This window comes from Saccopteryx leptura, chromosome 13 (genome assembly GCF_036850995.1).
Source record: "Saccopteryx leptura isolate mSacLep1 chromosome 13, mSacLep1_pri_phased_curated, whole genome shotgun sequence".
Classification (NCBI taxonomy): Eukaryota; Metazoa; Chordata; class Mammalia; order Chiroptera; family Emballonuridae; genus Saccopteryx; species Saccopteryx leptura.
The window spans coordinates 24199378-24224666 of NC_089515.1; the positions used below are offsets into that span (position 1 = coordinate 24199378).

Consider the following 25289-nt stretch of genomic DNA (forward strand, 5'->3'; position numbering starts at 1 on the left):
TTTTGATTACTGTAAAACTCTATTAGTGCACAACTAACAGATCTCTTTTCGCTAGTAGTACCCATTAATGCATCTTTGAGTGGCGTACAAGTGTCTCAGCCAGATGGACTGAGAATAATAGTATTGTTCAGGATTCAGCAAGCTTCTGTCTCAATCACTAGTATTGGCTGTGAGTTGCATTCATGTCTCCTCCTTTGCAGTCTCTATCCTGGAAACTGGCATGGCATTAGGAAATCTCAACTTGGTGTCCACAGGCTTTTAGATAGTCCTAGAAGAGTCGCAAACCCCTTGATTTGTACCAAGTTATGTTTGTGTATTTTTCTGGAAAAAGGGTTCATAATTATTTCCAAGGGGTCTACAATCCCAAATACACTGCTCACGAAAATTAGAGGATATTTTATCACTTCATATTCATTCTGAAATATCCCCTAAATTTTGTGAGCAGTCTAGGTTAAGAATCATTACAGTGGAGGAAAATTCTATTACTGCTGCCCATGTTTCTATCTTATATCTGGGTCCTGTAGAAGTATAGCCTCATTTTCAAAGAAGGAAGAGTACTATGGTTTTGAAGGACGTTTCATCATGTGTGTTCTGCCAGTATATTCTCAGAAATGTCCACTAAGTTAAGTTAGTTAAATCATTATCCAGGCACAGAATGTGGTGTCTTTCATCACTGGATTTGATTTCCCCACTCCCTGCCACGAACTGTTTGTTCACTTACTGCATTATGTGTTTCAGATCAGACATTCTGAAAACAAAATGCAGACAATGACCCCAAGGCTTTGGCAGGAAAAAAAACAACTACATAAATGTGGCTGCACGGAACAGAGAACATACGATTTCTGAATTATCTGGGGGGGGGGGGGGCAGCTGTCCCACTGAACCAAAGCAGTGCTTTTCTAGGTTGAAGCAGCAGAAACCACAGAACACAAGACACAAGTGATAATGATTCATGTGACTTTTAATTCTTATTTTACTAATGATTTACAGTGAGTGTAGGGAATAAAGAGACAAGGATGATGTAATGGAAAGGAAGAAAAGTATCTTTCAAGTGCCTTGAACTGTGGAAGCATGTGCTAGGATAAGAAAGTTTAGTAAAAGCATCATGTCTTTATCATTACAGAGCTCGTAATGGAGAAGTGTGACAGGGACATTGCAACTCTTTAGCTCTGGTGAAGTGACTGTGGGCAGAGTATTACTCCTGCATCAAACTTGGCACACGTGGAATATGGGGCAATGCAGCTGCTACACAGGTGGGCAGATGAAAAGTTGACGCTCTAGAATCTTTTTCCCAGCATGTGAGCAGGAGCCTGTGTGCCCCTCTCTGGTCTGAGTCTCATCCTCTCCAGCAGGGGAGAGCCCCCAACCATGCAGCAGTGGGAAAACTGCTGGGCAAGACTCTACTAGAAAAGAGGGATTTCTTTTTTATATTTGCTGGTGGTGTTGACTGACCAGAAGTGACTTCTTTTGCTTTGGGGCAGTAGCATTGTGTCCTGGTGATAACATAATCTACATTTAACACTCTTAAAAGGCATATTAGAGTGAAAACAAAGCCTCTTTAGGACTTAGACTAGTGGGAAGAAGGGAATATGTGGATTCTAAGGATAAGGACATGAAACAGCTAACTCTATATCACCACAAATAAACCGACACAGATAAATGAGACCTTTACTTTTTCCATTCATACAAATACTCACCTCTTCTAGCTTACATTACTAAATCTAAGGTCAGCTTAATCACAGCTTGGGATAACTATTACTGTGTTTCTAACATTAAGGTGAAAAGCTACATTCTTAATTGAGTAGGGTTTTTTTTTTCCTAATTAAATGGATTTGATTAGCTGAAAAGCCTAAAATCTAGGGAGTCTTCCTTACTTTATTTGTTGAGGGCAACCCTTAAAACTTACCACTGCCATTTTTTTTTTAACCTACAGAATTGGAAGGATATGAAATGGGCAGCATGAAGTCATTACATGAATCACAGAAATGGTCAACATGCATCTAATTTTACCCATTCAGCAAAGAGAGTTAAAGGGGTTAAGTTCTTTTGAGAAGAATGTAAATATGTTTCAAAGGGGAAAATACTATACTACCCTTTTTTTTTTCTTCAAAATGGTACAATAGATACATGGAATTGCAGGGGGTGGGGGTGGGAGAGAAAATGTCCATTAAACAAAACACCTATCATTTGTGAAATGGTTTTATTAGAGTGGTGTTGGGTGTGGACCATTAGTTTACCTTTGGCAGTGATCTTATATTTTAGATATCTAGAGTGAGATTATATAGCTGGGTAATGGCTGATTTTTGTGAGTAAAATAGGTTTTAATTTCAATTCACAGCAAATGATGATGATCACAGATTTAGCACCTTAGTTTGTACCTCCTCTGTACCCGAATCATCTATCACTGTAAAGCCTGAGCTTTAGGTGGGAAAGCTCTTCTCTGATGGCTCTAGGGCTGCAGTTTGCTCCAATCTAAGGGGTGGTTTTCTTATTAGAGAATGGTGGTATTTGATGCTAAATATGAGACTGAAGCCTTGAAGACATTTTATAGTGGTGACAGGTGTTTTGTTCAGGAATAGGCTGTTTAACAAGTCAAATGCATATTATCCCCTCTTAAGTAGTAACTCTTTTTAAGCAACAGAATTATATTTTTTGGCTTGAAATGGTGCTTTCTTCTATATTTGCTTTCTCGGTTTTCTTAGTAGATATTACCGTCTCCTCCAATATTTCTTCAAAACTTTCCCCTATCTGGGAGGTTTTCTTAGAGGCTACCTTAGAAGCCTCCTCTTCCTCTTCCTCCTCGTCTTTCTTAAGAGACAGCCCGGTGGATGAGACCTTGGAGATAGTAGAACTGAGGATTCTAGGTGGAAGCAGATATCCTGGGTTGGAAAGTGGATTCAGCCCTGAAATGCTTGACCCACTGGTGCTAAAACGCGTCTCTTCGCCTTCCAGCAGTTTCCTGGAAACCAAACAGAGAAAAATGTCCCAGGAGGCCAACCTGCAACTTTTGAAAATGAACTTAACCCTGAATCTCCTATTCATTTTAGAAAGATTCTAGGAGACTTCACAGTTTATTCATGAGGTTGAGACCAATAAATACTGAAATCCGAAGCTTAAAAACTTGGAGTTATCCAGCATATACATGCATGCTCACTCATACACAACACACACACACACACTCACACACATCTTCCACACTAGCTATATTTAAAGCACAGTCAAAGGGAAACTTATTCTATTCACTAATATATTAACAAAGGAAAAACCTACAATTCCTTTTGGCCTCATCACACCCATTTTTGGCACTTAAAGAGTCTACACAGCTCTAGGGAAAGGTAATTTTGCTAATTAACATCATATGTGACATAGAAATAAGGAGATGGTAAGTCCACAGAGGAGGAGAGAACTGTCTGATCCAGCCTGAACTTGAGCTCTGTACTTCTTCAATGTACAGGAGTACAAATGGAGTGGAACCAGCAAGATCAAAGACCAGCGAATGAATGTTTTTCAGGTCCCAGACTTTCTCTCAGGCTGGCCTAAAGGGCATCACAAAAGAATGGCCCCAATACCTTGTTTTTCATAACTAATTGTATCATCCTTTCTTTTTTTTTTTAAATTTTTTTAACTTTATTCAGTTTTTTTTTTAGAGAGACAGAGAGAGAGAGAGAGAGAGAGAGAGAGAGAGAGAGAAGGGAGAGGAGCAGAAAGCATCAACTCTCATATGTGCCTTGGCCAGGCAAGCCCAGGATTTTGAACCGGCGACCTCAGTGTTCCCAGGTCGACACTTTATCCACTGCGCCACCACAGGTCAGGCCTGTATCATCCTTTCTTCAAAATCAGAAACTCAAGACCCTATCAAATGCTCTTGAAGCTTTGTTTTGAAGGGTATATATAGTGTAAAGAAAAGAAGAAGAAATGCTCAGACAGATCTAGGATTGAATGAGCAACTTGCACAGTCCATAGTTCAAGCTTCCTCGTCTGCACAATGGGAATAATAAGACCTATACCTAGATAATTTATAATGCAGTATCTAATAGAGTGCCTGGCTCATGGTAGTCAGTCAGAAACTTTTATTAGCTGTCATTATTACTTTTTTTTGTGTGTGTGTGACAGAGACAGAAAGAGACAGAGGAACAGACAGACTGGAAGGGAGAGAGATGAGAAGCATCAATTCTTTGTTGCGGCACCTTAGTTTCTCAATGATTGCTTTCTCATATGTGCCTTGACCGGGGGGCTACAGCAGACTAAGTGACTCCTTGCTCTAGCCAGCGACCTTGGGTTTAAGCTGGTGAGCCTTGCTCAAACCAGATGAGCCCGCGCTCAAACTGGCAACCTTGGGATTTCGAACCTGGGTCCTCCGAGTCCCAGTCCGACGTTCTATCCACTGCGCCACCGCCTGGTCAGGCCATTATTACATTTTTTTTTCCCCTGAAGCTGGAAACGGGGAGAGACAGTCAGACAGACTCCCGCATGCATCCGACCGGGATCCACCCGGCACGCCCACCAGGGGCGAGGCTCTGCCCACCAGGGGGTGATGCTCTGCCCCTCCGGGGCTTCGCTCTGCCACGACCAGAGCCACTCTAGCGCCTGGGGCAGAGGCCAAGGAGCCATCCCCAGCGCCCGGGCCATCTTTGCTCCAATGGAGCCTTGGCTGCGGGAGGGGAAGAGAGAGACAGAGAGGAAGGGGGGGGTGGAGAAGCAAATGGGCGCTTCTCCTATGTGCCCTGGCTGGGAATCGAACCCAGGTCCCCCACATGCCAGGCCGACGCTCTACCGCTGAGCCAACCGGCCAGGGCCCATTATTACATTTTTTAAGGTAAATGTTCACTGGAATACTGTCCTGAGTAGGAATCAGGGGGGATAACTCACCTATTAGGACTTTTTATGTTGTATAAACCTTATTTTTAAAGTTAGAGTCTAGTGAGTTTATGTCAACTTCTATGTACTCACACTATTCCCTCAAATCTTAGCAAGGATAAGTAGAAAAACCAGGACTAGTAAGGTGGAGTTGAGATATAACCAAGTCAAGGGACAGAGGAGTCAGTCAGCTCATCTGGAAGGGGCCAGTGATGTCTTTCCTCATCCTCCCTCACCCATAAGAAATAGAAAAGACTAGAACCATTTATTTGGGTAATCACTGCATGCCCTTTGAAGTACCTGTAAGCTGCTATCTCAATATCAAGAGCCATTTTGACATTGAGCAAGTCCTGGTATTCCCGAAGGTGGCGAGCCATCTCACTCTTGGTGTTCCTCAGATCATTCTCCAGTTGCCCGATGCTGTCCTGAAAAGTGACATAGCCAACATAGTTAGGCCAAACTAGCTGAAATTCACTGAGATTTCCACAAGGCAAGGACTCTCAACTCTGACTATGCATTAAAATATCCAAACCTTCCCTCACTGCCCACCCAGATTCTGATTCTCTGTTCTGGGATGAAGTCCCAGCATCTGCATTTTTTCATAAAGGTCCCTAGGACATCGTTCTCAACTGAATCCTAGGGTGGTATATATATATACCTTAGTCCTACCAAGATATATACCATCCTAGGGTGGTATATATCTATATATCTATATCTATATCTATCTATCTATCTATTTTTTGCTTACTCTTGCTTGTTTGTTGTATTTGCTGCTAATTAACTCATTTGCTGCATGTCCTTTCCATAGCCCAAAGCTTCAGGTTAGATTCAGAAACTCCCTGCCTGAACAGTGGTGGTGCAGTGGACAGAGTGTCAACCTGGGACACTGAGGACCCAGTTTCAAAACCCGAGGTCACTGCCTTGTGTGCAAGCTCATCTTGTTTGAGCACAGGCTCATGAGCTTGAGTGGGAGGTCCCTGACTTGCACGTGGGATCATTGATATGATCCCATGGTCACTGGCTTGAAGCCCAAGGTCACTGGTTTGAAGAGAAAATCCCCACAGTGGAAAACACAGACAGGACAGCAAGTCTTCTCTGCTTCCACTCATTTTGATGATTTCCTGGAAGTCTGCTACTCAATCACTTTACTGAAAGCATTTTATGTGACATATAAAGAGGAAGCAGAAATACTCTATGAAAATTTTCTTTTATCCACAAGGTGGATTGAAATTATGATATTTTTTAAAAAAGAAAGCAGCTTTAGCCTGACCAGGCGGTGGCGCAGTGGATAGAGCATCAACCTGAGACGCTGAGAACCTGAGACACTGAGAACTCAACCTGGCTTGAGTGCGGGCTCATCTGGCTTGATTGTGGGGTCATAGACATGACCCCATGGTCGCTGGCTTGAGCAAGGGGTCACGGACTCAGCTGGAGCCCCCCAGTCAAGGTACATATGAGAAAGCAATCAATGAACAACTAAAGTGCTGCAACTATGAGTTGATGCATCTTATCTCTCTCCCTTACAATCTGTCTGTCCCTGTCAGCCCTTCTCTCTCCCACTAAATATAAAAAAGAAAGCTGTTTTATGTAATAGCTTTGCTCCAAATTCTTTCAGGTGCAAATCCAGGCCTCGAGAAAAATAGCTTTACATTTGTGATTCTGGAGCAGTCAGAAGATCATCTAACAATACAGCAGAGCTTATTGTTTACCTCCTTAAAATCCTCCAGCACCCATGGAGTAAAATTCAAACTCCTCAGCATGGCCTATTTCTCCCCCTTGCTCAACGTGTTTCGGCTACCCTGGCTCTCTCTTTGGCTCCTTAGTCCTACCAAGTTGCTGTCCCAGGCCTTTTAGGCTACTTCCTCTGTTTGGAATGCTCTGGAGTGGGTCTCTACCTAGCCCGCTCCTTGTTACACAAGGTTCAGTTCAAATGTCCTCTGCTCAGACAGGTCTTCCTGGCATCCAACGTAAGCACTCTCTCCACACCAATCTCGCACATTATTTTACATTAAGCCAGAGCAGCTGCTAGTCTATGAAGGAACATTGTGCAAGTTAGAAAAAGGTACCTCCAGAGAAAGGACAGATTTTAAAAACACACCCACTTAAAAATTTTCTTTTTTAATTTATTGATTTTAGTGAGAGAGTAAGGGAGAGAGAGAAAGATGGAACATTGAGCTGTTCCTGTATGTGCCCCAACCAGGGATTGAACCAGCAAACTCTATGCTTCGGGACGATAGTCTAAACCAGGGGTCCCCAAACTACGGCCCATGGGCCGCATGCGGCCCCCTGAGGCCATTTATCCGGCCCCCACCGCACTTCTAGAAGGGGCACCTCTTTCATTGGTGGTCAGTGAGAGGAGTACATTGACCATCTCATTAGCTAAAAGCAGGCCCATAGTTCCCATTGAAATACTAGTCAGTTTGTTGATTTAAATTTACTTGTTCTTTATTTTAAATATTGTATTTGTTCCCGTTTTGTTTTTTTACTTTAAAGTAAGATATGTGCAGCCTGACCAGGTGGTGGCACAGTGGATAGAACATCGGACTGGGATACGGAAGGACCCAGGTTCGAGACCCTGGGGTTGCCAGCTTGAGCGCGGGCTCATCTGGCTTGAGCAAAAAGCTCACTGGCATGGACCCAAGGTCACTGACTCGAGCGGGGTTACTCAGTCTGCTGTAGCCCCATGGTCAAGGCACATAATGAGAAAGCAGTCAATGAACAACTACGGTGTAGCAACGAAAAACTGATGATTGATGCTTATCTCTCTCCGTTCCTGTCTGTCTGTCCCTATCTATCCCTCTATCTGACTCTCTCTCTGTCCCTGAGGGGGGGAAAAAGATATGTGCAGTGTGCATAGGGATTTGTTCATAGTTTTTTTTATAGTCCGGCCCTCCAACGGTCTGAGGGACAGTGAACTGGCCCCCTGTGTAAAAAGTTTGGGGACCCCTGGTCTAAACCAATTGAGCCATCTGGTCAGGCAGGGCAAAATAAGCTCATTTGTCAACTTCTCTACAATAGGCTTTTTCAGCCTTGGCCCTCTTGACATTGTGGGCTGAAAAATGCTTCATCATGGTGGCTGCACTGTGACTTGCAACAATATGTTTAGCAGCATCCCTGGCCTCTACCTACTAAGTGCCAGTAGCACTCTCTCTCCTGGCTGTGACAACCAAAAATGTCTGCAGACATTGCTAAATGCCCCTGGGGACAAATTGCACCTGGTAGAGAACTACTACCCTAGAATGTAAGTTACATGGAAGCAGGGACCCTTTCTGTCTAGTACACTCTTGGAAGCCAGAGCCTAGCACAGCACACACTGTAGATGCTCAATGAATAACTGTTGAATGATGCTCCATAACCACTTCTTATGACCTATAAAGGTGTGAGCGAATAACCCATATAATTCAGTTGCAACTTTGTCGACATGAAGAGCATAGCGATTGAGAGTCACCTTATGAAATAGTGATGCAGATAAATGTATCAGAAATCTCAAGAAAGTAAGTGCTGAGGGGCTCTGGTAACTCCCCTTGTGTGGGGATGATAAAGCTATGGTGAAAAACAGAAGAATCTTCAGAAAGAATTAAAATTCATACCACTTACCTGCTCTATAAATATTGACAGGAATACCACAAAGAAGAGACTCGATTAACTGAAGGCTACAGAGCAAGGAATGATCAGTGGTGGGGAAAACACATATTATACTGGACAGCAATGGTATTATTCCAAAAATTGTGTTAAGGGTTCATGAGGATTTAAAGGGATTTTTACCAAGAAATGTTACTTGGTGGTTGCTATTTGAGGCTAAATTAACCTACAAGCAAATCTACTAGTAATGCATCAAGGGTAAAAGAATCAACACTAACTATGGTAAAAGGGAAAAGAGTCTAAGGTGCAGGGGGGAAAAGGAAAATGGAGGAAGTATTCTCATTAAGCAAAGGAGCAGGAGAAATACATGAGGAAAAGAGGATTTCCTTAGGACCTTTGGGTTGTATTTCCTTTCCCTGCCACAAATATCTAACATGCCTCAGTCAGTTTTCTATACATTAGTTTATTCAAAACTTCCATTTTTTTGCATATAGAAATTTACAATCTTGCCTGACCTGTGTGGCGCAGTGGATAAAGCGTTGACCTGGAAATGCTGAGGTCGTCGGTTCGAAACCCTGGGCTTGCCTGGTCAAGGCACATATGGGAGTTGATGCTTCCAGCTCCTTCCCCCTTCTCTCTCTCTGTCTCTCTCCCTCTCTGTCTCTCTCTCTCCTCTCTAAAAATGAATAAATAAAATTAAAAAAATAGTTGTTGTTGTTGTTGTTTTTTTTTTAAAAGAAATTTACAATCTTCATTCTTTACTGAGGTGTTCTGGGATTTCTCAAGTTGGGATTCCAGTTTAATGCACCTCCATTATTACATGCTTCCATTACTTATTAAGTAAGATAATAGACATTAAAACAGCACTTGTGCCTGGCCAGGTGTGGCGCAGTAGATGGAGCGTCGGACTGGGATGCGGAAGACCCAGGTCCGAGACCCTGAGGTCGCCAGCTTGAGCGTGGGCTCATCTTGTTTGAGCAAAAATTCACCAGCTTGGACCCAAGGTCGCTGGCTCGAGCAAGGGGTTACTCGGTCTGCTGAAGGCCCGCAGTCAAGGCACATGTGAGAAGGCGATCAATGAAGAACTAAGGTGTTGCAGTGCGCAATGAGAAACTGGTGATTGATGCTTCTCATCTCTGTTCTTGTCTGTCTGTCCCTGTCTGTCCCTCACTCTGACTCTCTCTCTGTAAAAAAATAATAATAAAATAAAATTTAAAAAAAATTAAAACAGCACTTGTCACAAAGGAACTGCTCAATAAATGTTAGTGGCTTTTTATTATTGTTAATATACCATGTGACTCTATCTTTTTTTATAGTCATATAGACAAATTAATCATGAGCCCTCCCTACAACCCCTTAAATAACTAAGGAAAGCAATGTATAAAACAACTTTAGGCTTGAATAGTTGGAGGCATAACACTTAAAGCACTAGATTTTTTAAAAAATAACAATTTTGAATAAAAACCTTACCAAAGTGGGTTGTACCACTCTTAATTAGGAAATTAAGCACAATGCAACCTTTCTCAGTGACTGCAGGTTATGATTATGACCAATTATTTTTCTATAATTCTGTGATGTCTTATCTTTTAGGGCAACTGAAGTAGTATACCAGTCTGTTTATTTCTACCCTAAAGACCCCAAAGAGCCGTGTTTGAAATAATGTTGGCTACTTATTGGTTTTCTTTGTCCTGAATGAACTGATCTGCTGCTACTTCTCCATGAAATGCCTGACTCCAGTGGTCCCTTCTCTAACATGCGGCAGGCTTGAAATCCAAATGCAGTGCTTTAGAATCATGTAAGGTAAGAATGAATAGACTGGGGGCATCAGAGTGGTCAACTTCCTAATATGTGCTTTAGAGACAGGTATTTTTATCTCAGCAGGTTAATTATATCCTTTTAAAAAAAAATATTTGTTTAACAGCTGTTTTCTGAAAGAGAGGTTATTGGAGAGTTGAGTTCTAGATAGATGAGATTTCCTTGAACTTTTCTGTTGCACATTTCACCTATCAGGTCATGAGTAGACAAAAAGCATGACTTGGCTTCCTTTCAGAAGGAATTGTGCTGACTGCTGATCATTGCTCTCCGACGTCTGGTTTCTTTGTTTGAGCTCTTTGTTTCCCTACACTAGGCTGTCTTGCCTCGCCCTTCAAAAGCTCTGCCAAAGATGGCTTCCGGCTTGCAAATCTGAGCAGAGCGCTGCAGTCTGTCCCCTCCCCCAACTACACAGCTGCTGCTGGCTTAGCCTGAGGGCATGGGAAGGAGGCACTCCCAGCTCCAGCTGGGGTCTCTCCTGGAGTAGATAAAACAGGTGCTGAGGCATCTATCTCAGGGCTGGAAGGAGGTAGTCTGGGAGTGAGAGAATTGGCAGCACGAGCATCTGCAGTAAAGAGGAACAACAAGCAATGCTGTCGATTTCCTCGCTTTTAGGGGCCCTCAGCCAGGCAACAGTAGTGAGCCCAGCCATCCAGAATTACTACTCTGCATAATAAACTTCAGAGGGGAGAGGGGATTTTTACATGTGAGCCACCCACATGGCTTATTGTCCCTCCTGTCTTTGTTTCATCCCCACATAGGTCTTCCTTTCTGTCCCTACCATACTTTAAAAATCTTGCATTATTTGAGCTGGTTTGCACAGTGAACTGTGGTTTAGGTCTGTGCACCCCAAAATCAATCTGAAGAACAACAGGATGCAGCATTTTTATTGAAAACGCTTATCCATGGGCCACACCTACTCAAACCACTGAATCCATATCCTCAGGAGTGGGCTTGAGAGTCTTTTTTTTTAAACCTTGAAATGACCTTGGTATGTCAATGAGTATAGGAACCACTGGTTTCCATTTATTTTTGTAAAGGAGCTAGTGGACCAAGTGATAGTAATGCAGTGAGGTAGAGAGGAGCAAGAACAACACAAACAACAACAACAAAAAAATGAGTTAAAGACTAAATGTAGCTTTTTTCTTGAATTCTAACTTCAGAAATGGATCTATCAAGCTATAGATTTATATGCAGTACTGCCATTCCCAATCTCCAAGGGACCAGCCCCTCCTGCTACTTAATTAGGCTGTATTCCAATCTCATATTGGAGAGAAGAGGGCAGACTTGGCTCCTCTCCCTAGGGAACATTAAATACTGGTGATCTTGATTGTTCAGCAAACTCTTTCAAGGAAAGCTTTAGCTTTCCAAGACTGATCATAGTACAGGGCCAAGGTCCGCAGTCACCTTCAAAAATGTCCTTAGATATTTTGGGGAGAATTGGGGTTCTCATGGTGGTCAAGCAGCTATGCAGAACCCAAACCACCCACCCTTTTTAGAAATGGAAAAGGTTTCAGCTAAAGAGAGTGGCTGCATTTGGATTTTGAAGACAAAAGCTCTACCTCTTCCTCATTTCTCCTGTTGCCTGATTTGGACCTTTAGTGCACCATTGTGTACATACTCTGTCACCTTGAATCATTCTTTATCCTTTTTCAAAGTGAAATAAGCTTTCTCTCCTTAAATAGGCTGTCAGCTCTCTGAGGCAAGGAAAACACAACTTCAATGGAGCCCTCCTCTGCCTCTTGGAGAGTGGCAAGCTTGCAAAGGAAAATGGGTCTACTACTAATCACTGAAGCAGAAGAAAGAGAACAGCCTCCCATTACTGCAGTGAAAGGGGACAGGAACGGGGTGAGAGGGCAAGAAAACAATGGCTGAATCTCAGTGTGGAGAAGGAAGCTTTTCATCTTCATCAGCACTACTGAGTTTGTTACAAAGACACCGTTGTAGGTTCAGGCCTTCAAGATCTGCAGGTGAGGACGTGAGCCCTCCTCAGCTTTAGGTCCCAAGGAGTAGGAAATAGCTCTCTGTCATTTGATCTCTTCCACTCCATCAGCAGGTCCACTGAAGCACTGAAAGCTAAAACTGATGGGGGCTGAAAGCCTTGTCATGCAAACAACAAGCCAGACAAAATTGGCACTAACTCTTAGAATGCAGGAGCTATAACAGCTAAACAGAGGACATGGCAAAGCCCAATTCAGATGGCAATTGAGGGTAAATTATCCTTTTTGTAGAAATATTGGGCTAACCCTTTGAGGCTTCTGGAAGAAAATGCAAAGCTTCAAGTCTTCAATTAACTAAATGTGATTAATCCAGACCTTCCAAGGGCTAGGCCACATAGTGAAAAGTTCAAGTTACAGATCTTGAAGCAGAATAGAAGTCTTTATTTAAATAATACTGTAATTGCAAACTAGCCAAAACCAATGGTCCAGGCAAGCTGTCTTTCTTTATCAAAGAAAGTAATTTATAATGAACAATCTGCACACCAATAATTATTCTTTATCTCCTGACTAAAATCATAGTTTTTTTGTATGTATTTTATTAATGATCTTAAACCCTAATAATTTAATCAAATGTAAACTTTGATCTTAGCTAGAATGAATTATTGCAAGTTTCTGAATTATTAGCTTCTCCTTAAAGAAGCTTCTCTGTACCTTGAATCTGAACTACCCTATTTAGATTATTTTCTATATTTTTCTCCAGCTGCTATGCCCTTGTGGTCATAAGCCCAGAATGTTTTATATTGCAAAACCAAAGATGCAGTGGTCTTTGTTTGGAGAAAAAAAAAAAAAAAAAGGAGAAAAGAGACAATTACAGGAGCTTAGAGGACAGGCAAAAATGAAAAATAAGTGGTTTATCCCAAAGATAGAACCCATCTCTGATTTGTCACATGCACTTAGGTTGGAAAAATGGCTTTTAAAAATGGGTATTTTTTAAAAAAAGAGGGTATTTTCAAGTGGAATCTCACTGCTGCTGAGCAGATTAAGTGGTTTTTATTAAGTGCTAAACCATCCATGAAAGTGAAAATTGATGCTGCTCACGGGGTGACTTTTGATTGCAGGTAGCCAAGACTGATGTGTTGGTGTTGCAAAAGAAAAAAATACCATAGCAGTTAATTGCCTAGAGAGTCATAACTGGGACATGCGACAGGAGACACATTGTCTGAAATGGAAAGAACTCGAGATCAGCACCCAGGACAGCGCCCCGACCATTCTCCTTTGCCAACGGTGTAAAGCTTTCTTTGAGAAAAAAAAAAAGAAGAAATATCAATCGATTGACAAGGGAACGGTGTGCATGTGCGAGTGTGTATTGGGAAACGGGAAGAGAAAGAGCAGGGCGGTTACGCTAGCCCAACCACCCATCTCGTTGGTTCCCAGTCTCTACTTGTTTGAGGAGAAACGTCAATAAAATGGGGTAGAACTCTTCCCAGTTCAATCCGGCCTAATTCTCCCGAACCCAGGGCAGACAATACTCTGTAAATATCTATCTCAGGGAGCACAGAATATGTTTCAAAATCAACAAAAGACGCCAAAGAGCCGAGACAGCACCGTCAACCATGGAGAGGGTGTAACCCACCCTGTTCGGCTCCCTCCTACTTTGGCTGGAAACTGTTCCTTAAGTTTTAAGTGTCTTTATTCTCACTTGATGACAGGGAAGCATGAATTAGATTTTTCGGAATCTGAAGAAGGGAGGCTAAGAGCTTTTTTGTTAGAAGGGCTCGGAAAGGGATGTAAGTGAGGGGCAGGAAGAGAGGGAGTCCAGACCCCTAAAATGATCTATCAGTGGAGAGTCCAGAGCTTTTCGTTTGCCACAGCGTCTAGTCCAGGATCTTTCTCTCCTCCCTCGCCCTCCCCTCAGTCCCTCGGGCCTCAGCTGTGCGGGAACGCGATGGTCTGTGTGGGAGGGGACAGGGAGCCCTCCCTGCCCAGCGCTCCAGCCTCACCTGGTAGCTAGCCACTTCAGCGCTGTGTCGCTCCTCCAGCTCCAGGATCTGCCTCTCCAACGACTCATTGGCTCCACGAAGGCCCTCGATCTCGATGGTGCGCGCCTGCAGCTGGCGCCGGTACTCGTGGATCTCCTCGCGGCTGGCCCGGATGGCCTCGGTGCTGCGCGCCGCCTGCTCGTTCAGGTTGGCAAACTTGGACTTGTACCACTCCTCGGCTGACTGCAGGTTCTTGGCGGCCAGGGACTCGTACTGGGCGCGGATCTCCCTTAGCGCCGAACTCAGGTCCGGCTTAGCCACAGCCACGTCCACCTCGGCCGCAGCCTGCGACGACGCCTGCAGTGTGGCCAGCAGCTCGGCCACCTCCTCGTCGTGCACCTGGCGCACGAAGGCCAGCTCGTCCAGCAGCGACTCCACCTTCTTCTCCAGGTCCAGGCGGGCCAGCGTGGCGCCGTCCACGTCGCGCTGCTGCGCCTTCAGGGCGCGCTCGGCGCCTTCGCGCCCGCGGCTCTCCTCCTCGCAGCGCGCCCGCAGCCGCTGCACCTCCTCCGCCAGCCCGTCGCGCTCCAGCAGCGCCTGGGCGCGGGCCGAGCTCGCCTCCTCCAGCTGCGCGCGCAGCTCGCGCAGCTCGCGCTGGAAGAGCTCGCCGACGCGCGATGGCTCGGCTTGGCGCTGCCTCAGCGCCGCCAGCTCGGCCTCGAGCGCGCGGTTCTGCGTCTCCAGCTGATGCACCTTCTCGATGAACACGGCGAAGCGGTCGTTGAGGCCCTGCAGCTGCTCCTTCTCGTTGGTGCGGATGATCTTGTACTCGTTGGTGCGCGCCGCCGCCTGGCTCAGGTCTAGCCCGTCGGACACCGGAGGCCGGCGGTAGGCCAGGCCCAGGCCGAGCGACGAGGTCGAGGAGCAGGCGGCCGAGGAGGCCACATTGCAGCGGGACAGCGACTGCGAGCGGTAGCTGCCCGCGCCGCCAGTCCCGGAGAAGCGCGACGACAGACGAGAGCTGTCCCCGAACACCTTGCGGTAGGAGGAGGGGCCGCACAGGTAGTGGTCGGAGCTGAAGCTCATGGTGCCAAAACCCGGGCTGGGACAGCGACTGCAACTGCAGATACAAAGGAGAGGAGAGGTGCGCCAGGCGGGGCGCGGCGGGGCGGTGTGCTGCGGGTTTTAAGGCGCGGGGGCTGGCGCGGCGCGTCGGGGGCGGAGCTCCTTCCCGGGCCTGACGGGGAGAGGGAAGGGGGCACCGGGATCTGCGGCGGGGAAGCGCAGTGACTACGGTAGCTGCGCGCTCCACGGACCTGCGGCGCCAGGACAGAGCCATTTGCGTAGGAACCGCCTCCTGTCCTTAGTGTCCCGCCCCAGAAATCGTCTGGTTTGGAAATGACGAGCGCAGAGGTGCCTACGTAACTGGGGTTTGCCATCCGGAAACCACAAGGTTCTGTCGCATCCCTTGAACCTGTCCTAGGGTTTCCTGGAAGGTGTCCCGTGCGCCCATGCCCACCCCGGGGCTTCCGAGGGTGAAGCCCTGTTTTTCCAGTTAGCGTGGGGACCCGCAGGGCGAGGCTTTGTCCCCTCCCTCAGCCCATTCCGGATTCCCAGGGGGAAAGTGGGTCTACGTCAGAGAGCATCTCATCAGCTGTTCCTCTGTAGGTCCCGGGACGGCCAGGGGCGAGAGGCCGCGCGGAAAGCCTGCGACGTTTGGCGGGGGTGGGGTAGGGGGGTGGGGGGTGGGGGGGGGTGGGGGGTGGGGGGGGTGGGGGGTGGGGGGGGTGGGGGGGGAGGGAGGTAGGTCAAGTACGCGCGGGCCTGAGTTGCAGAGTGGAAAGAAGCGGAGAAAAGAACTGGGATGGCGGCAGTGGGCACAGCAGTGGTGCCCCTGCCATTTGTATAAGTGTGCTTTCACATTCACCACAGTCCACCACTCTCCATTAAATTACTACCACCTTCTTAATTTCTTTACCTTACCTGCCTGGCCCGGTAGGCATTTGAGATTTTAGTCTGTGTAAACCCTCATCTAGTTTGCAGGAGTCCTTTCCCATGGAGATCTCTCTTTATAGACAAAAGAGGTCTCTACAAACAGATCCTCAGGAGTGGGAAAGAGTGATGGCAACTGAACCGGCCTCCCTTACCATGCATGGGGGGGGGGGGCAGAACCCAAAGAATAGGATCTGAAAAAATCAAGGCTGGGAAGAAATGTGTGCAGTACTCACCTTCAAGCTTATATCTCTCAGGATGTAGCTATGACTTTGGAGAGAAAGTAGGAAGAACTGTTTAATAGATTCTAGAATTTCAGACTGAAGACATTTCTTTATCTTAGAATCTCAAGAAAGTAGTTCTAGGGTATGTTTTAACTTCATGGGGGTGAGGTATGGGGAGAGGAATATTAACCTGAGACAGACCACTAGAGGAAGGGGAAAGAGAGTCCTATGAGGCTTTAGACTAGAGCATATCTTCTGGCTTTGTGCTTGATCATGGGAGAGGTCAGGCCTTTTCACAGCTCTGGTTTTGTATTACAGATCAAGACCTTAGCTGGAGGACTCAGTTCTGAGTGCTTTGGGTTCAGAAAGACCTGGTGAGGTGAAGGATAGAAGAGTGCTCACCTGGCTAAATAATACTTCCTGCTAGTCACTGTGCCAGGACTTTTTGCATAGGTTTATCTACTTCCAGCCACTTCTCAGGGTGGCCCTTACCACCTTCTTATAAATAAGAAACTGAGGCTCAGCTGTAGCACTCTGTATAAGGTCACTAGCACCAAATATATCCTTTCTTCACATCATTTTGCTTCTTCGAGCAATGAAAAATTCTTGAAGTCTCATTAATTTCCATGTAGCCAGAATAAGGCTTAGTGGCTTTCAGAAGAGTTTTGGCCACTAACAAAGCAGCAGATTGGTTTATAATGGAAAGAGCATTGGACCCAGGGTCAGAGGTGATGGGTTTGAATGGTGGCTTCTGTCACGTAGTAAGCATGTGGAGATAACAACACCTATGTCCCCAAGATCATGAAAGATTTAGTTGATGCATGTAAAAGTGCTTTGTAAGCTGTAAAGTTATGAGGGACTACTTCCATCACTGTCTTCTTTCAACTAAAGGGACACTGCTTCGCATATACCATCAACAGGATAAGAACTGGGTTTAGCGATGGGATTGCAGAAAACTATCCACCACATCCTTGTAAAGGCTGCCTTTGAGAGAAAGAATACAGCCAACCTTGATTGCTTGTGGTCTGGGGGACAGTGTTAGTGTGGCTTGCAGTTGTTTTCCCATTGCTACGTGGAAACAACCACAGATAATTAGAAGATCTTACTTCTGGGCTATAATTCCAATTTCATTTCAACAGTGTTATTCAGGACTGCTAATAATCAGCAAAAGTCCATGGTTGGAGTTTCACCTTTATTTCTCTTTCCATCCACCAATAGCAGCAGTACTCCAAAGGCAAAACATACATAGAACAGAAGAAAGTATATGAAAGACCAAATGATTCAACAAGGCAGTAGTGGCCCTGTACAATCTAGAATGAGCTGCAGTATGCATTTTTTTTGAAGTTTTTTTTTTGTTTGTTTGTTTGTTTTACAGAGGCAGAGATAGACAGGGACAGACAGACAGGAATGGAGAGAGATGAGAAGCATCAATCATCAGTTTCTTGTTGCGCGTTGCGACTTCTTAGTTGTTCTTTGATTGCTTTCTCACATGTGCCTTGACCGTGGGCCTTCAGCAGACCGAGTAACCCCCTGCTGGAGCCAGCGACCTTGGGTCCAAGCTGGTGAACTCTTTGCTCAAGCCAGATGAGCCCGCGTTCAAGCTGGCGACCTCGGGGTCTTGAACCTGGGTCCTTCCGCATCCCAGTCCGACGCTCTATCCACTGCGCCACCACCTGGTCAGGCCAGTATGCATTTTTTTAAAAAAAATTTATTTTATTGATTTTAGAGATTGAGGAAGGAGAGAAAGAGACAGGAACATCAATCTGCTCCTGCACATGCCCCAAACCGGCAACCTCCACGCCTTGGAGGAGGCTCCAACCAGCTGAGCTATCTGGCTAGGGCTGTTTACATTTTCTTTTTTTTAAGACTTTTTAAAAAATTTTTTTTATTTTTTACAGAGACAGAGAGTGAGTCAGAGAGAGGGATAGACAGGGACAGACAGGGATGGAGAGAGATGAGAAGCATCAATCATTAGTTTTTCATTGCCCGTTGCAACACCTTAGTTGTTCATTGATTGCTTTCTCATATGTGCCTTGACCTTGGGCGGGCCTTCAGCAGACCGAGTAGCCCCTTGCTGAAGCCAGCAACCTTGGGTTCAAGCTGGTGGGCTTTTTTTGCTCAAACCAGATGAGCCCGCGCTCAAGCTGGCGACCTCGGAGTCTCGAACCTGGGTCCTCTGCATCCCAGTCCGACGCTCTATCCACTGCGCCACCACCTGGTCAGGCTGTTTACATTTTCTAAACAGCTTACCTGACATTCCCAACTAAGATTCCCTCATGGGACTTATACCTCCCCTTTCTTGGCAACCCACCCCATAGGCCAAAGATGTTTGGCTTTAATAATTTTAGCACAAAGCTACATTACAAAAGAGTGATCTTGGCAAATCCTCAAACCACAAGTTCTTCCAGCTGGCCAGATTTCCTGAGGGATTGCCTTGTCTTCATCTTCCTCTGACGTCAGACTCTGGCACTGTGGACACGTTGGTGGGTGTGTCATTCCCTGGTTCTTTCTCATACCACATCTTCTGTGGCCTCTGTGTGGCATTTGGCAGTGCTCACCACTCTCTTTGTTTCAGTGACTCAGTTTTCAGCTTTCTGCCTTCCCTCAGAAACTCTTTTTTTAGTTATTAGGTCTTTCAGAGTCAAAGAGGCTTTGTGATAAAGTCCTCTTCTTAAGAGCTCTGGCTTTGCATTATGGTTCTTCCTGGCGATGGAACTTTGAATAAATCACTGTTATTTTCTGAACCTTAATTTCTTCACTTGTAAAATTTTAATAAAAATATCCACCTGAGTGGTTTCTATCTTGACTGCTCATTAGAAGTACCCAGGAATTTAAATTCAGATTCTCAGGCCTTGTTCCAAACCCATTGAACCTAGGTTCAAGAACCCTTGCCTGGCTCATGATGGAGCAGTGGATAAAGCATTGACCTGAAATGCTGAGGTCACTGGTTCAAAACCCTGGGCTTGTCTGGTCAAGGCACATACAAGAAGCAACTACTACAAGTTGATACATCCTGCTCCCCCCACTTTCTCTCTTTCTCTAAAATCAATAAATAAAATCTTAAAAAAAAAAAAAAGAACCCTTGACATACCTCTCAAGATTTTGGCCCTGCCCAGATAGCTCAGTTGGTTAGAGTGTCATCCCGACATGACAAGGTTGCAGGTTCGATCCTCAAAATCAGGGCACGTTGAAGGAGCAACCAGTGAATAAATAAATGACTGGAAATCAATGTTTCTCTCTCTCTCTCTCTCCCTCTCTCTCTAAAATCAATAAACAAAGATTATTTATTTATTTATTTATTTTTACAGAGACAGAAAGAGAGAGTCAGAGAGAGGGACAGACAGGAATGGAGAGAGATGAGAAGCATCAATCATTAGTTTTTTGTTGCGACACCTTAGTTGTTCATCGATTGCTTTCTCTTATGTGCCTTGACTGTGGGCCTTCAGCAGACTGAGTAACCCCTTGCTCAAGCCAGCGACCTTGGGTCCAAGTTGGTAAGCTTTGCTCAAACCAGATGAACCTGCGCTCAAGCTGGCGACCTCGGGGTCCCAAACCTGGGTCTTCCGCATCCCAGTCCAATGCTCTATCCACTGCGCCACCACCTGGTCAGGCAATAAACAAAGGTTTTTTTTGTTTGTTTTTTGGTTTGTTTTTTTTTTGTATTTTTCCTAAGTTGGAAGCAGGGAGGCAGTCTGACAGACTCCCGCATGCGCCCGACCGGGATCCACCTGGCATGCCCACCAGGGGGTGATGCTCTGCCCGTCTGGGGCATTGCTCTGTTGCCACCATAGACATTCTAGCGCCTGAGGCAGAGGCCATGGAGCCATCCTCAGTGCCCGGGTCAACTTTGCTCCAGTGGAGCCTCGGCTGTGGGAGGGGAAGAGAGAGACAGAGAGAAAGGAGAGGGAGAGGAGTGGAGAAGCAGATGGGCGCCTCTCCTGTGTGTCCTGGCCGGGAATCAAACCTGGGACTCCTGCACACCGGGCTGACGCTCTACCACTGAGGCAACCGGCCAGGGCCAATAAACAAAGTTTTTTAAAAGGGATTCTGTGAAGTTTAAATGAGATTATGCATACAAAGTGAGTTCACAGTGCCTGCCATGTGCATACTCAATAAATGATGGCTATTAGAAATATTGACTTCTTTAAAAAAAGAAGTATCAACTTCTTATTTCATCTATTCAGTAAATATTTACTGAGTGCAAGGCATTGGTGCTAGGAATAAGGCAGACGTAGACTCTGCCTCTAGGAGATTGGCTTTCTAGCATGAGAGTCAGAAGGATGAACAATTAATTTCACAATAAATAGTTAATTATAATTTGACAAGTGCTGTGGGGCATAAAAAAAAGACCTGATCTATGCTGATAATTCCCAAATCCTTTTTTCCAATTTCCAATTCCAAACTTACATATCCAACTGCCTGTTGAATATCTCTTCATGAATGCTTGCTGGTCTTTAAATACTTTATATCTAAAAGTGAATTTATTATCTTTTTCTAATCCCTACACTCCAGCCAACTTCTTGGTAGTTTCTGTCTCATTTTTGTTTCTCTGCTTCTGTAATTGTTTCTTCCTGAAATTTCTTCCTCTGCTCCCACTTCAACTGTTGAAATTGTTAAGGTTCCAATGCTACTTCCTCCCTGAAGCCTCTCCTGCTATTTCTAACATAAAATGATCCTTCCTTCCCATGAACTCTTCTCCTCCTACCCATAGTTGTACATGACTTACAGTTATCTGCCATTTTCTGCAATAATTATTTGTGTATTTCTCTTAACTGAGCTGGAAGTTCCTGATCACAATTCTTCTACATCTATATATATTTTTTTCAGCATCTACTACAGTATTAAACACAAATGAAGTAAAAAAAAAAAAGGTTAAAAATTATTTTCTGTACAGCAATCTAAAAAGATTGACTTTTTTTTTTTTTTGTATTTTTCTGAATCTAGAAACGGGGAGAGACAGTCAGACAGACTCCCGCATGCGCCCGACCGGGATCCACCCGGCACGATGCTCTGCCCACCAGGGGGCGATGCTCTGCCCCTCCGGTGTGTCACTCTGCCACGACCAGAGCCACTCTAGCACCTGGGGCAGAGGCCAAGGAGCCATCCCCAGCGCCCGGGCCATCCTTGCTCCAATGGAGCCTTGGCTGCGGGAGGGGAAGAGAGAGACAGAGAGGAAGGAGGGGGGGGTGGAGAAGCAAATGGGCGCTTCTCCTATGTGCCCTGGCCGGGAATCGAACCCGGGTCCCCTGCACGCCAGGCCGACGCTCTACTGCCGAGCCAACCGACCATGGCCTAAAAAGATTGACTTTGACAAAAATTTTAAAGTCTTTTGCCCTGCAAAAGATCCTATTGGGTAGGCCCTTGCCGGTTGGCTCAGTGGTAGAGCGTCGGCCTGGCATGCAGAAGTCCCGGGTTCGATTCCCGGCCAGGGCACACAGGAAAAGCACCCATCTGCTTCTCCACCCCTATCCCTCTCCTTCCTCTCTGTCTCTCTCTTCCCCTCCAGCAGCCGAGGCTCCATTGGAGCAAAGATGGCCCGGGCGCTGGGGAGGGCTCCTTGGCCTCTGCCCCAGGCGCTAGAGTGGCTCTGGTCGCAAGGAGCGACGCCCCGGAGGGGCAGAGCATCGCCCCCTGGTGGGCAGAGCGTCGCCCCCTGGTGGGCGTGCCAGGTGGATCCCGGTCGGGCGCATGCGGGAGTCTGTCTGACCGTCTCTCCCCGTTTCTAGCTTCAGAAAAATACAAAAAAAAAAAAAAAAAGATCCTAGTGGGTAGATGAAAAGACAAACCACAACATACTGGGAGAAAATATTTGCAAATTATCCAACAAAGGATCTGGATCCATAGTATATAAAGAATTGTAAACACAGCCTGACTAGGCAGTGGCACAGTGGATAGAGCATTGGACTGGGATGCGGAAGACCAGGTTCGAGACTCTGAGGTCACCAGCTTGAGTGAGGGGTCATCTGGTTTGAGCAAAAGCTCACCAGCTTGAGCCCAAGGTCGCTGGCTCAAGCAAGGGGTTACTCGGTCTGCTGAAGGCCACAGTCAAGGTACATATGAGAAAGCAATAAATGAACAACTAAGGAGTCCCAACGAAAAATGGATGATTGATGCTTCTCATCTCTCGCCATTTCTGTCTGTTTGTCCCTATCTATCCCTCTCTCTGACTCTCTCTCTGTCCCTGTAAAAAAACAACAACAACAAAAAAAAAACCCCACAATGAACTATTTTTTTTTGTATTTTTCTGAAGTGAGAGCAGGAAGGCAGAGAGACTCCCACATGCACCAGATGGGAATTCACCCGGCATGCCAACCAGGGGGTGATACTCTGCCCATCTGGGCCGCTGCTCTGTTGCAACCAGAGCCATTCTAGTGCCTGAGGCAGAGGCCTCGGAGCCATCCTCAGCGCCCAGGCCAACTTTGCTCCAGTGGAGCCTTGGCTGCAGAAGGGGAAGAGAGAGAGAGAGAGAGAGAGGCAAGGGGGAAGGGTGGAGAAATAGATGGGTGCTTCTCCTGTGTGCCCTGGTCAGGAATCGAACCCAGGACTTCCACACGTCGGGCAGATGCTCTACCGCTGAGCCAACTGGCCAGGGCCAAAAAAGATGAACTATTGATGAATAATTTGCAACAACTTGGATAAATTGCAAGGGTATTATACTGAGTAAAAAAAATTAATCTCAAAATATTATGGCCTGACTAGGCAGTGGTGCAATGAATAGAGCATCAACCTGGGATGCTGAGGACCCAGGTTCAAAATCCTGAGGTCATCGGCTTGAGCGTGGGCTCATCAGCAGCCTGAGAGCAGGGTCGCCAGCATGAGTGTGGGATCATAGACATGACCCTATGGTCATAGGCTTGAGTCCAAGGTTGCTGGCATGAGCAAGGGGTCACTGGTTCAGCTGGAGCACCCCGGTCAAAGCATGTATGAGAAAGCAATCAGCCTGACTGGGCGGTTGCACAGTGGATAGAGCGTCGGACTGGGATGCAGAAGACCCAGATTCGACACCTTGAGGTTGCCAGCTTGAGTGAGGGCTCATTTGGTTTGAGCAAAGCTCACCAGCTTGGACCCAAGGTCGCTGGCTCAAGCAAGGGGTTACTCGGTCTGCTGGAGGCCCGCAGTCAAGGCATGTATGAGAAAGCAGTCAATGAACAATTAAGGTGTCGCAATGCGCAGTGAAAAACTAATGATTGATGCTTCTTATCTCTCCGTTCCTGTCTGTCTGTCCCTGTCTATCTCTCTCTCTGTCTCTGTAAAAAAAAAAAAAAAAGAAAGCAATTAAAGAACAACTAAGGTGCCATGACTGTGGGTTGATGCTTCTCATCTCTCTTCCTTCCTGTTTGTTTCTGTCTGTCCCTTTCTCTATCTCTGTCACACACACACATACACACACACACACACACACACACACACAAATGTTATGTATATGTGACTCCATATGTGTAACATTCTAGAAGTGACAAAATTATAGTGATAGAAGACATATCAATAGTTGATGGATTAGGGTTGTGGAGAGGGGTAACATTAGAAGTTTTATTGTGTGTGGTGATGAGCAGTTCTGTTACTGAAATCTACACATGTGATAAAAATTAACAGAATGAGAAAGAGAAACTAAGAAACAATGCAATGCAAATTTAAATAAGGTCTGTAGTTGAATTCATGTGTTATATCAGTGTCATTTTCTGGGTTTTGATAATGTACTATGGTTATATAAGATGTTATCATGGGGAGTGAACTGGGTGAATAGTATCTGGGAACTTTCTGTACTCTATTTGCAACTCCTTGTGAGTCTTAAACTATTTCAAAGTACAAAATAGTTATTTGAAAAGTATATGTGTTTTTAAAATTTATATATATATATGTATATAAATAGGCAAATGTTCTTCAGAGTTACATGCTGAAATATTTAGAGTTGCAACATCATGATTGATATAACTTACTCTCAGATGTTTTAGCAAAACCAGTATACACATGCCTGACTACGCGCAGTGGATAGAGTGTCGGACTGGGACACGGAGGACTCAGGTTTGAATCCCTGAGGTTTCCGGCTTGAATGTGGACTCATCTGGCTTGAGCACGGGCTCACCAGCTGGAGCGAGGGGTCGCTGGCTTGAGTGTGGGATCATAGACGTGACCTCATGGTTGCTGGCTTGAAGCCCAAGGTCACTGGCTTAAGCAAGGGGTCATTAACTCTGCTAGAGCCTTCCAGTCAAGGCACATACGGGATAACAATCAGTGAACAACTAAGGCGCCACAACGAAGAATTGATGCGTCTCATCTCTCTCCCTTCCTGTCTGTCTGTCCCTATCTGTCCCTCTCTCTGACTCTCTGTCTTTGTCAAAAACAGACAAACACAAAAACCAAAACCCAGTATATACACATAGAGAGGGTGAGATAAAGCAAATGTGGTAAAAAAAAAAAAAAAGTTAAAAGTGAATACAGATGTTTATTATCTTTGTTTTGCAACTTTTCTCTAGCTTTAAAATTTTCAAAATAAAAATTTAGGAAAATTTAGGCCCTGGCCGGTTGGCTCAGTGGTAGAGTGTTGGCCTGGCGTGCAGGAGTCCCAGGTTCGATTCCCGGCCAGGGCACACAGGAGAAGTGCCCATCTGCTTCTCCACCCCTCTCCTTCCTCTCTGTCTCTCTCTTCCCCTCCTGCAGCCAAGGCTCCACTGGAGCAAAGTTTGCCCAGGAGCTGAGGATGGCTCTGTGGCCTCTGCCTCAGGTGCTAGAATGGCTCTGATTGCGGCAGAGCGTTGCCCCCTGGTGGGCATGCCAGGTGGATCCCGGTCAGGCGCATGCGGGAGTCTGTCTGACTGCCTCCCCGTTTCCAACTTCAGGGAAAAAAATTAGGAAAATTTATTAATATATAGGTAAGTAAGTAAATAGGTAAAGTAAGTAAAAAA

General features: G+C 45.7%; 2 protein-coding genes across 2 annotated transcripts in view; one reads left to right on the forward strand and one right to left on the reverse strand.

Moving 5' to 3' along the window:
- Positions 1-940: 940 nt before the first annotated feature.
- INA (internexin neuronal intermediate filament protein alpha) lies at positions 941-15256 on the reverse strand. Its single transcript, XM_066354750.1, has 3 exons — positions 14192-15256; positions 5158-5282; positions 941-2959 (listed from the first exon to the last, which is right to left on the reverse strand). Exons 1-3 carry the CDS (start codon positions 15254-15256, stop codon positions 2644-2646), a joined length of 1506 nt encoding a protein of 501 aa, XP_066210847.1. The 3' UTR covers positions 941-2643.
- NT5C2 (5'-nucleotidase, cytosolic II) overlaps positions 15223-25289 on the forward strand; it is a 191614-nt gene continuing 181547 nt past the window's right edge. The window contains exon 1 of the mRNA XM_066354742.1: positions 15223-15314. The gene's annotated coding sequence lies outside the window, so the exon portion shown is untranslated. The remainder of the gene's footprint in view (positions 15315-25289) is intronic.

Bases quoted from the DNA above. Each gene is read 5' to 3' on its own strand.
- INA (XM_066354750.1), bottom strand. From the start codon at position 15,256: ATGAGCTTCAGCTCCGACCACTACCTGTGCGGCCCCTCCTCCTACCGC. The intron at 5,283-14,191 runs GTGAGGCTGGAG...GTCACTTTTCAG, and splicing joins CTGAAGTGGCTAGCTACCAG to GACAGCATCGGGCAACTGGA. The intron at 2,960-5,157 runs GTACTTCAAAGG...TTTGGTTTCCAG, and splicing joins ATTGAGATAGCAGCTTACAG to GAAACTGCTGGAAGGCGAAG.